This window comes from Misgurnus anguillicaudatus, chromosome 4 (genome assembly GCF_027580225.2).
Source record: "Misgurnus anguillicaudatus chromosome 4, ASM2758022v2, whole genome shotgun sequence".
NCBI lineage: Eukaryota > Metazoa > Chordata > Actinopteri > Cypriniformes > Cobitidae > Misgurnus > Misgurnus anguillicaudatus.
This window is the reverse complement of record NC_073340.2, coordinates 25,808,477-25,821,054: the sequence shown is the minus strand read 5'-3', so window position 1 is coordinate 25,821,054 and position 12,578 is coordinate 25,808,477. Positions and strand designations below refer to the sequence as shown.

At 35.7% G+C, this 12,578-nt stretch overlaps 1 protein-coding gene across 5 annotated transcripts in view; it reads right to left on the bottom strand.

Annotated features, from left to right (window-relative positions):
• The window catches only part of dnmbp (dynamin binding protein), an 80,523-nt gene that overhangs the window by 2,244 nt on the left and 65,701 nt on the right, over nt 1-12,578 (bottom strand). For all 5 annotated transcript variants that reach the window (XM_055176474.2, XM_055176475.2, XM_055176473.2 and 2 more), the window contains 3 exons: nt 3,240-3,572; nt 2,976-3,155; nt 2,685-2,883 (listed from right to left, as the gene is read on the bottom strand). In XM_055176474.2, the coding sequence (XP_055032449.2) occupies nt 2,685-2,883; nt 2,976-3,155; nt 3,240-3,572 (712 nt within the window). The remainder of the gene's footprint in view (nt 1-2,684; nt 2,884-2,975; nt 3,156-3,239; nt 3,573-12,578) is intronic.

The following is a 12,578-nucleotide window of genomic DNA, read 5'->3' as shown; positions in this document are numbered from 1 at the left end:
GAATGAAACAATAAAAAGCTATGCTTTTTTGGAGAGATTATATGGAGACTAAAATAATAATAATGTATAAATATTAAATTAATGATTTTTACCTATCAGTAATTAATCCTTTTTTTTTATTCAAGTGTTACTGATAAAGTTAAACAAAAAATTATTAATAATTTTACCTTGCACAGTGTTTTGATTGGAATACACTAAAATACTTCCGGTCTGCGTATCGCATTTGGTTTAGTTGCACAACTTGCACAATTTTTTACACATCCTACCCTGCAAAAAGTATTTTTGTCTTGTTTTTAGTAAAAATATTAAAAAAAAATCTTAAATCAAGATGCATTTTCTTGATTAGCAAAGTGATCTAAAAAAAGTCAAGTTTTTGGCCAAATAAATAAATAAATAAATAAATAAATAAAACTTAAGTGAATTTGTGGTTAAGACAAGCAAAAATATCTGCGAAACAGGCAAGAACAAAAATCTTAAAACATTTTTCGTACACTGAAAAAAATGACTTTCTTAGGGGTTGTGCACACCAAAACTTTTAAACGCGTCTGAAAATGCCTAGACAATGCCGAATGCCAGCTGTTTTTCAGCTGAGTTCCAGCTTTCTTCAGCTAAGGGCTTTGGTAGCTCTGATACGTCAGCTGTGAGACGGTTGGTTGCTGTGATACTTGTCCCGCCCCTCCTCCACTGTGATTGGACTACCGCATGAGAACTGACATTGACGAGCGGAGCTTTTCATTCAAATTTGAACATTTTTCAACTCTCGGCGCTCAGCACGGAAAAACCGCTGGGAGAAAGAAGACTGCTAGCTGCTGGCTTATTTGAAAAACGCTGAGCTTCCATTGAAAACAATTGAAAACATGCGCCGGCCGCGGGCGTAAAAGTTTTGGTGTGCACAATCCCTTACTTGTTTTCAGTACAAATATCAATTTTTTTTTAAATCAAGATGCATTTTCTTGATGAGCAAAATGACCTAAGAAAATAAGTCTAGTTTTAAGACAAAATATACGATTTAAGTGAATTTGTGCTTAAAACGAGCAAAAAAATCTGCCAATGGGGTTAGAAAAAAAATCTTACAATAAGTTTACTTTTTTCTTAAAAACTTAATTCAAGAAAAAATTCTGACCCCATTGGCAGATGTTTTTGCTTGTTTTAAGCAAAATTTTATCTTGATTTGAGAATTTTTAGATATTTCTACAGAAAACAAGAAAAATAAGTAAGAAAGTATATACATTTTTGTTTTATTGCATATTGTTTGATTTGTTTTGTTTGATGTTGTATTGTGGTTTTGTGTTGTGTTGTATTATGATTTTTGTATTACTATAATATAAATTGGGGAGGGCGTTTATAAGCTTTTTGCTTCGGCCCACTCCTTTTGAGCAGAATGGCTTCTGCTCAAATAAATAAATAAATAAAATAAAAAAGTCATTTTTTTGAACACTTAATTAAAAAAATTCACGAAAAATTTCTTTACCACATCGGCAAATTTTCTTGCTTGTTTTAAGCACAAATTCACTCAAATTTTATACTCTTTTTTTCCCTAAAAACTAGCCTTACTTTCGTAGGTCATTTTGCTCATAAAAAGTACAGCTTGTTTTCAGTACAAATATCAAAAAATTCTTAAAACAAGACAAAATACTACACTGCAAAAATGACTTATTTTCTTAGTATTTTTGTCTTGTTTGTAGTAAAATTATCTAAAAATTCTTAAATTAAGATGTATTTTCTTGATAAGCAGGAAAATCAGTCGAGTTTTTAGATAAACAATATACAATTTAAGTGAATTTGTGCTTAAAACAAGCAAAAGAGTTTTGCAATGGAATAAGAAAAAAGTTAAAAGTGTTTATGAAAAAAATAAACCTATTTCAAGAAAATTTTTGTTATTCCACTGGCAGATTTTTTTGCTTGTTTAAGAGACGATTCACATATCGCATCTTTTGCATGCTCAAGTACATTATTTCAAATGTAGGTGCGTGATATGCATGCTCATAACGGAAGCGACATGGCCGCGGCACGCAACCATTGATTACGTTTTCCGTGCGGTTTTAGACGCGAAATTTTAACCACCCCTTACACTGCAAAAAAATATTTTCAAGAAAAAGTTTTCTTAGTATTTTTGTCTTGTTTTCAGTAAAAATATCTTAAAATTCTTAAATTAAGATGCCTTTTCTTAATGAGCAAAACGACCCAAGAAAATAAGTCTAGTTTTTAGACCAAAAATATCAAATTTAAGTGATTTTGTGCATAAAACAAGCAAAAAATCTGCCAATGGGGTAAGCAAATTTTTCTTGAATTTAGTGTTTAAGAAAAATGTTTGTTTTTTTGCTTTTTTCTTGAAAATAATTTTCTGCAGTGTAAGCACAAATTTACTTAAAGTTTATATTTTTGGTCTAAAAACTAGACTTATTTTCATAGGTCATTTGCTCATAAAAAAAGTAGAGCTTGTTTTAAGAATTTTTAGATAATTGTACTGAAAACAAGACAAAAATGCTTAGTAGGAAAGTCCATTTTTGCAGTGAAAGCCCAATTCAGATCCAGAAATTACGGATCCGCAGATGGTCGGCACCAAACACAGCCCCTTTGCAACTCTCCATAGGAAATGAATGAATTTTGGTTTATTGGCCGTCATGTACAGTGGAAAGTCAGCTTTATGGAAAGGCACCACATATAGCAAATGCATCACAAACCTCCATTGTCTATCAGCCAGCGGTTCTGACTGCCCATGGGATCTTGCTGTTTGATGACCCCCACTATATCTCCCTCCAGTAAAGACACATCCAGGTCTTGTGCTGCATTAAAGTTCCTGTCAGCCTGGAAGAGTTTTTCTGGTCCGTATCTTGCCAGAAGCCCAGCTCGTTGCTTGTCGGTCTGCAACACGTAGTTTGGCTACACAGCCAGGCATAAAAAAGAAAAACAAGAGAGTGAGTAAAGACGAAATACTGTCTTGTTTTGCATAAGGCTGCATTATGGAAACTTACAGGGCCTTGAAGTTTCTTGGAGCTCTGCTTTTCCACAGTCTTCTTCTCAATCGTCTTGCGCACAGTAGTGGGAAGGTTGTCAGGGAAGAAACTGAAGCTCTGGAGTAAATCCATCACACGTGTGTGTTCCTCCTGAAACAAGGATACCAGATTCCCTTCTGTACCAGCCAATCCAGACAGCTACCAAGAAAACAGAGATAAATAAAACTGATGCATAAAAGAAACATGAGGACAAAAACAACTTGATTCAGATGATTTCCTGACCTGCAAAAGTGGCGTGAGCTCTCGCACTGTGAGCGAGATGAAGTCTTTCTGGGCATGTGCGAAGCCTCTCACGCAGCTGATGAACAGCTCTTCGGCCGTGCGGTGAAATTTCGGCAGCTCATCGAGCAGCTGGGCGTTTAGGGCTTCGTAGTTGTTCCTGGCGGCCTGGAGTTCCTCCTGGACACGTTTGTCTTTTAACCTCTCCGCGCGCTCCTTACAGTTGTCGTAGTCTAGAAGCTTGTCTTTGCGCTTCAGTATCAGTTTGTGCGGCCCAGCGAACATGTTGAGCAACTGGGTGAGAGGAGCGATGACCAGAGCTTCTGTCCTCTCTTTCTGCTCAGAGAAAGACACACGTGAAGTTGAACAACGATTTAAACGAATAGCTTACCAGAATACGAAAATATATATTTTACAGCCTCGTTACAACATAAACATCAGTGTTTTAAGTTCAATTATGACGGTGTGTAGATAACATTGAATTTAATTGGTTCTTGTGTGTCATGTGACCCCACTACTACCACTAGTGTACACTACAGTACCAATGAGATTCAACATTATGGGAACATACTGCATTCAGGGTTCCCACGCCTTAGTTAACGTCATATTCAAGGACCTTTCAAGGACTTTCCAGGTGCAATACCCTCAAATTCAAGGACTAAATGTGGGAACACATTTTAAGTGAGACATTTTAAGTACCTTTTAAGATAAATTGTTACAGTTCCCTTTCGAGGGAAGTCACGGTGCTTCACTGCGATGACATTTGGGGACACCTCCAGGGCTAAGTGTGTGTAAATGTGTATATCAACTTCAACCAATGGTGAGGCTTAACAACAAAGACAGGGTGACGCGAGAGCCAGGAAATATATCGCTTCCTGAAATATTGCCAAAGACGGCGTTACAGGGACGCAGGAAGTATGGCAAGGGAGATGCAGCATCTCATTCCCTTCTCAGGGAACAAGTTACATACGTAACGTAAAACGTTTTCATTTGTCAAACACAACTATGCAAAAAAGCATTTTGGTATGAATCAACATTCGCATACAGAAGATATAAGCATTTAAAGCGAAAAGTTTAGGATGCGAACTAGAATTTTTATGATGATTCTACACTACACAGGGAATAATATTATTTTTTTCCAGAAAACTTCTTTCATAAAATAGATTTAAAGGAATAGTCTACTCATTTTCAATATTAAAATATGTTATTACCTTAACTAAGAATTGTTGATACATCCCTCTATCATCTGTGTGCGTGCACGTAAGCGCTGGAGCGCGCTGCGACGCTTCGATAGCATTTAGCTTAGCCCCATTCATTCAATTGTACCATTTAGAGATAAAGTTAGAAGTGACCAAACACATCAACGTTTTTCCTATTTAAGACGAGTAGTTATACGAGCAAGTTTGGTGGTACAAAATAAAACGTAGCGCCCCTCTAAGCGGATTCAAAAGAGGAGCTACATCTTATGGCGTAATAGCACTTTTGGGAGCACCTCGACTCGGCGCAGTAACACCCTCCCTCTCCCATTATGAGAGTGAGAAGTGGAGCGGACTTTTCAGGCGATTTGAAGTGCTCCCAAAAGTGCTATTGCGCCATAGAATACAGTTCCTCTTTTGAATCCGCTTGGAGGAGCGCTATGTTTTGTTTTGTGCCACCAAACTTGCTCGTATGACTGCTCGTCTTAAATAGGAAAAACGTTGGTGTGTTTGGTCACTTCTGGCTTTGTCTCTAGGTGGTGACATTGAATGAATGGGGCTGGGCTGGATGCTATCGAAGCGTCGCAGCGCGCTCCAGCGCTTACGTGCACGCACACAGATGATAGAGGGATGTATCAACAATTCTTAGTTAAGGTAATAACATGTTTTAATATTGAAAATGAGTAGACTATTCCTTTAAGCACTTTCAATGGTGCTTAATGGTGCACATTTTTGGGATGAGGATTTCAAGGACCCGTGGGAACCCTGTGCATTGATCTGTTTGTTTTTATGGATAAATGAGAAATTGATTATTAAATAGAGTACCGCATGGATGCTGTATTTTTGTAAGGCAAAACCCGGAAGTGAGTTAGCATTTTAGCATTTCCGGTTTCATCGTCCCAAAGTAAATGTTTTTTTTTTTTTATGGGATTTTGGTACATTTTCAAGCAGTAATACCCTCACTTGTGACTTTTAAAGTTTTACGTGTCTTAAAAGGGTGGTTGCTAACAAAATGCTACATGGGACTACAGACGCTATCTCCCACTTTAAACATCACTCATGAAGATCTCAAAAACAACGCAACATGGGCACAATTCCCAACAAAGATTCATCCACAGAGTATTTCCTTAACAGTGAATATGTTTTTAATAAATTTTTAAAAAGAGTTGTCAGAAGCTTGGTGGTGATGACTTTGAGGTCGAATGAACATGGAGTAGTTCCCTTGTAGCCTAAGGTTTGCTTTTTATTTCTAGTAAACGCATTTAGACTTCAAAATTCATAAAAGTTGTGTTCATCTGTGAAGATTATCATGTTGGACACAACGTGTGCGTGTCTTAAACTTTTGTTAAACGGAGAGCTTATTAGTCTATAGGAAAAATTTATGGGATTTTTTTTGAGGGAACCAGTGTCGCGCTAACTTTCGGGTTGGCCTACAAAAATACATGATCCCTTCGGCACTCTATAAACTTGTTAAAGGATTACTCCACTTTAATAGAAAAAAATCTGGATATGTACTCATCCTGTCATCCAAGATGTTTATGTCTTTCTTTGTTCAGTCAAGAAGAAAGAAATTTTTTTTGGAAAACATTCCAGGATTTTTCTCCATATAGTGGACTTTAATGGACCTCAACAGTTTACAGTTTCAATGCGGTTTTAAAATTGCAGTTCTAATGCAGCTTATATTAAATATGTACTTTTAACCACAACCTCTCGTCTTGCACTAGGTGTGTGACGTGCGCATTTGTGAAACGCACACTTGCAGACTGTTTTAAACTATAAATTGACACAACGACATTAATTAGTATCATTCCACATACAACAACATCAGAACGGTCCTCTTTCTCCACACTTTTAAACACTGGGGCAGAAGTTTCGCATCACAAGGCTAGTGCAAGCCAAGAAGTTTTGGCTGAAAAGTACGTATTGTTCATTTAATTTTTGCGAAAATGACGATTGTTTCGCTAGATAAGACCCTCAATGCCTCAGTTGAGATCGTTAAAGTAGTCCAGGCAAACTAACCCATTTTGGAGCAAAAAATAGAAGTAATTGTAAAAGAATTTTTTTCAGCCTAGATCATTTCTATGAGGTGTCCAGAACAACATACTAAAAGTCCTTAGAAATCCTAGTTGAGGAAATATGTTAATTTCTCATCAATCCGAAATGTGTGCCAATAAGGCCAGACTACAATACACCCCAATGGGGCTATTTTTTTCCTTTACTCCTATCAAAATGAAACTTTACACAGTTGAAGTACCCATGAAAAGTAATTTTTTTTGTATTACAAGTTGCTTTGAAAACCAAATTCAACATGCAAATGAGCCATACACCAATCGAACATGCCCAAAACACACCCAAAAGCAACTCCTCGGCACTACAAGCCTCTTCTGAAATGAACCTGAATATCCACATGAGCTCCACACCCATTCAATATGTCCCAATTTGCATAGACAGAAACATAATTCATATGTATGATAAATATATCGGCCCAATGTTCATCCAATCAACCTGCTGCTTTCAAACTGGCCTCTAACCTGAAAACTGCCTGGCTTGGTAGTTCCTGCCAGCTGTATAACCCCCGCCGGTATTATCTTCAGGTTCACGGAGGAACACAAGCCTGAACAGAAGGGGAGGGTTGTGTTTTTTGTGTGTTTTTGTTTTTTAATTTTTTTATGTTTTTTATCCAGCCTGGATCCTCAACCCCTTCTTTGTGGCTTTTGGTTCGGGCACCCCCATATCATTTCCTGGTTTGTTCTTTACTTGGTTCTTCCCCTCTGGGTTATATTCATCTGATAAAATTGCCTCACTAAAGCAACCTGAATTGCAGGCAGTGTTGGGTGTAACTAGTTACTAAGTAATAAGTTACTGTAATTTAATTACTTTTCCCTTGAAAAAGTAAAGTGAGGGATTACTCTTATTTTTATTGTAATCTAATTACAGTTACTTCTGATGTAACTTAATACTGTGTATGGACTGTAAAACAATTATGTATACTAAAATACAATAGTGGATTTAACATGGTTTTAGTTTACAATTCTCACTATTAACTGGTTGATTCATATTAATGAGATGTTGGCTGTTTATTATTTAATAGCACATATTAATGCCTGATTCTGCAAAACCTTATTCTACATCCTTAACCCTCCCCATTTCTACCAATACTTAAAATTAACAACTACTTTAGCATTAATAAGCAGTAGTTGGAGTATATTGAGGCAAAAGTAGTTAATAGTTAGTTAATAGAGAAAATTTGACCCTAAAGTGGGACCAGAATAATTGATATACTTTCATTTATTATTTCTTCGAGCCATTTCAAGCCTATCCTTGTATCATGTACTAATAGGATTTAGAAAGTAATTAGTAATAAGTAATTAAATACTTTTTGAAGAGAGTAATTTGTAAAGTAATCTAATTACATGATTGAAGATGTAATTAGTAACTAGTAATTAATTACTTTTTTTGAGTAACTTACCCAACACTGATTGCAGGACTAGCAAAATCTGTACAATTTAAATGCATGTTAAGTTAGAAAATAGATCAACACAGTAAATCATTAACAAAACACAAGAAAGACTGCACTGTAAAAAAAATCCGTAGAAATTACAATGTTATTGCAGCTGGGTTGCCGGTAATTTACCGTAGATTTAAATTTGTGTTGTTTGCTGGCAAGAGTTTGTTCAAAGTTAAATACATTTGAAATATGAACAAGCCTTCATCTTTACAGAATAAAACTATACAATAACAGCTTCATGCAAAGCATTCTGGGAAACAGAAATCATCATCAACCTTTTTCTGTTTTTTATTCAGATTTTGTTTCCCAGAATGTTTTGCTTGATGCTGTTTTTTTAGTTTTACTCTTTATAGACAAAGACTTGTAAATGTTTAATGTTCATTTAACTTTGAATAAAATGTTGACAGTAAAAAAACAGAAATTTAAATCTACGCTAATTTACCGGCAACCCAGCTGCAATTTCTACGGAATTTTTTTACAGTGTGATTCCTTTTTTTCCTTAAGGTCACACTAGTATAACAGCATAAATGTACCTGAGGTTTCCTTGCAGCATTGATATGGGTAAAAAAATTGCATTGCAAAATACATTCATTACAATGCAGTGCAATTGGCCATTTATTTTGTTGGGGCACTATTATGGGTCAGTGCTGAAACAATTTATATAAAATCCTCTTATGTTTCAGAATTGAAATGACATTTTTATTAAGAATGTGTAATTGTAATTGTTTTCCATACTTACATTTTAATCAGGGAACGAAAACACTACCGTATTATAGATATTTATTTAAAAGCAACTAAATGATTTCAAACTTTTTCCATTCAAGATGACACATCGAGCTCTTCAAACAATCCAACCCTAATCATTTTGAGGCTTTAATTCTACATCTCATCTATTTTGCATAGGAAAGGGATGGCACTGAAAAAAGTAAAGAATGACACAGGCTTTCTCAAACAAACTAAGGTGTTTAGCCAGTCACAGGAAAATGTGGGAAAAGGCATCATCATTGCAGGTGAAAAAGCTCTAGTATCACTGTATGGGGGCAAAAGGATGAATCACTGGACATGCTAAGATACAGGCAATTCTTTAAAGTAACTCAGAACTCATCTCCAGTGGAAGCTCAATCTCTCCCTCCAACCTCAGCAGCTGCAAAGTTCCATAGTCTCCGGGTCTTTTACCAAATGATGAAGTGGAAAGGGGGAAGTGAACCTATGGACCCAAAACCTTGGGGGTGCCATGTTTTGGATGGGAGATTAATGCCAATAATGACTGATCAGCCAAGCAGCGTAACGAGCCAACACCAGGTTACTTTTTGCCAGGCTGGGAGGACCAGCTTAAACCAGCTACTGCCACCTTAAATCAGCAAAAAACAGCTACCAGCGTATGCTGGTCTTAGCTAAATTTTTCAGTAGGGATTGTTAATCACTGCTATGACTAAACACATACGCATAGGTCTAAAAGGTACCAAATTGTGAAAAGCGCTATATAAATAAAATTGAATTGAAAAAAATGTAGGTTAGGTAGAGGCCTGTCTAAAAGCAGCAGGATGATTGGATGAACATTGGGCCGATATATTTATCATACATATGAATGGTGTTTCTGTCTATGCAAATTAGGACATATTAAATAAGTGTAAAGCTCATGTGAATATTCAAATTCATTTTAAAAGAAACTTGTAATACCAAAAAGTTACTTTTGGGTGTATTTTGGGCATATTCGATTAGTGTATAGCTCATTTGCATATTAAATTTAATTTTCAAAACAACTTGTAATACAAAAAAAATTACTTTTCATGGGTACTTTCATTGTGTAAAGTTTCATTTTGATAGGAGTAAAGGAAAAAAATAGCCCCATTGGGGTGTATTGTAGTCTGGCCTTATTGGCACCAGTGGTGTCAAAAGTATTCATATTCATTACTCAAGTAGAAGTATAGATACTAGGGTTTTAAAAGACTTTTGTAGAAGTTGAAGTATCAACTCAAGCTTTTTACTCAAGTAAAAGTGAAAAAGTACTGGTTTCAAAACTACTTAAAGTATAAAAGTAAAAGTAATGTAAAGAAAAAAATGTCATTAGAGAAAAAAGCCTAGGCCGCACCACAGGGGCCTTTTGGGCACTACCCTATCTCCTCTAAAAAATGTTTCTAAAGGCCATAATAACTATAGTGTTATTAAAATGTTAATGTTAAAAAATGTGGGATGCACTAGGGCCAGGGGTAGGCAACGTCAGTCCTGGAGTGTCGATGTCCTGCAGATTAGCTCCAACCCTTATAAAACCTTGGTCACCTGTAGTTTCAGGTGACTTTATAGACCTTTATTAGTTTGTTCAGGTCTGCTTGATTAGACCTGGAGCTAAACACTGCAGGACATCGGCACTCCATGTTGCCTAATCCTGCACTAGGCTATCTGTTTCAACCACATACGGTATATGCCCATTAAAAATGAACGCATTTCAATACAATGCAAACAAATACATTAAAGAAGTGGTTCTCAAACTGGATGTCGCCAGATGGTGCCAGGGGCCCCAGTTTTATAATATTTTATGAAATACATTACTTTATTATAAATTCTGTGTAATTAAACCTCAGAAAAATAAGGCTACTAAACAAAAGCAATAAATTGTATAATTTAAAATGTTTTGTTTAATTCAAATTTTAAGTTTTAGAATATTTATGTCAATCCACTGTACACAAGGGAGGCCGCAAAAAATGTTTGATAACAACTGCATTAAAGATCCATATATGTGTACTACTGAGCATTAACATGTGTTCCATAGAGAGGAAGATATAATGACTAGTTGCCTATAAATATTGTAATGGTGCAAAAAGTCAATCTTCAGAGCATTGCCGCTGGTGGCCAAACTTTTACAGCGGTGCCCTCTTTAGTTAAAACACAACAAAATCACACACAACTATAGTATGTGTGAGAATACAAATATGCTATTGTTATCATTTATAATTGTATTTTGACAGCAACACAAACTACAAATATGCAATTATAGCCTATATTTCTGCATCTGTACTTGTGTAGCTAATGGACTTTTGGATACTTTACTTTAGTCAGTATAAATTCAAGCAATTTTGGAGAATTACTAAATGTCTTTATTGTAAGTAAATTAAAAGTCAGGTTGAAGGAAACAGCTGATGTCTATTAACAAAAGCAAAAGTTGGTATGTATGGTTATGTGTTTCATTGATTTAACACTCAAGCATTCACCTAAGTAGGTTTTGTTAATGCAAATAAAATTTACGGCAGTTATTAGAATATACAAAACAACAATGTCTTTAGCATAGATATCTTTGCCATGCTTCAAAACGCAACGCAGCACAATGTCATTTAAGTTGAACAACTGAAGTTACATGATATAAATTGGTATTGTTACACTATTTAAATCACACAGATGAGTTGGTGTCAGCAGCCAGCTATGAATGTAAACTGACCTGAAAGTGATGCGCGAGTTTAATTTCGTACTTTTCCATTTGAAGACAGAATGCCGCGTTCTGTTACTGTACAAACAGATGGCGGATGATATCAAAGCATCGCGAGGGGAGACACTCTGCATGCTTTCTAATCGCTCTCGCGGTTCTTTTATGTTTCTCTGTGCAGTGCTATCGAACAAACTTTTGATCATCTGCAGTCAGCTGGGGGGGCGGGGATTGCGTACAAACCAATAGGGAGTCGGAATGGTCTATGTTTATACTTCTCATCCAACCACAATCGCTTTCATCTGGATGATGCAATTTATCAAGATAGGTTTTTTTAACGATGACAAGCCGGAATGTAAAAAAGAAAACAAGTTGAAATTAATAGAAGTAACGAGGCGATTTTTAAAATGTAAGGAGTAGAAAGTACAGATAATTGCGTGAAAATGTAAGGAGTAGAAGTAAAAAGTCGTCTGAAAAATAATTACTCAAGTAAAGTATAGATACCCAAAATATCTACTTAAGTAATGTAACGAAGTATTTGTACTTCGTTACTTGACACCTCTGATTGGCACACATTTCGGATTGATGAAAAATTAACATATTTCCTCAACTAGGATTTCTTAGGACTTTTAGTATGTTGTTCTGGACACCTCATAGAAATGATCCAGGCTGAAAAAAATTCTTTTACAATTAGTCTGTCGTAAAACGCTATTTTGCCTGGACTAAAGGGACTCTCCACTTTTTTTTGAAAATATACTAATTTTCCAGCTTCCCTAACCATATCTGCCTAGGAAATTGCAACTTTAAATTTTTCGTCTGCCTTAGTAAACAATGTAACTACAGAAGAGTCAAGTTTTATATAGGAAGAATATCGAAACTCTTTGGTTATTTTTGATCACGATGCTAAGCTATGCTAAAAGTGGTACCGCCAGACCTGGAGATCGGCTGAATGGATTCCAAAACGGTAAAAAAGTAAATATTTAACTCTAGGGGAGCTGGAAAATAATAATATTAAAAAAGTGGAGTCTCCCTTTAAGGACCCATTAAAGCTGCATTAAAAATGCAATTTTAAACCGCATTGAAAATCCTGAAATGTTTTTCTCAAAAAAAAAGACATGAACATCTTTGGATGACATTGGGGTGAGTACATTATCAGATTTTTTTTGTCTTTATTACAGTACATACTAAAGTTCAATACTTATGAGAAACTATGCATGAGC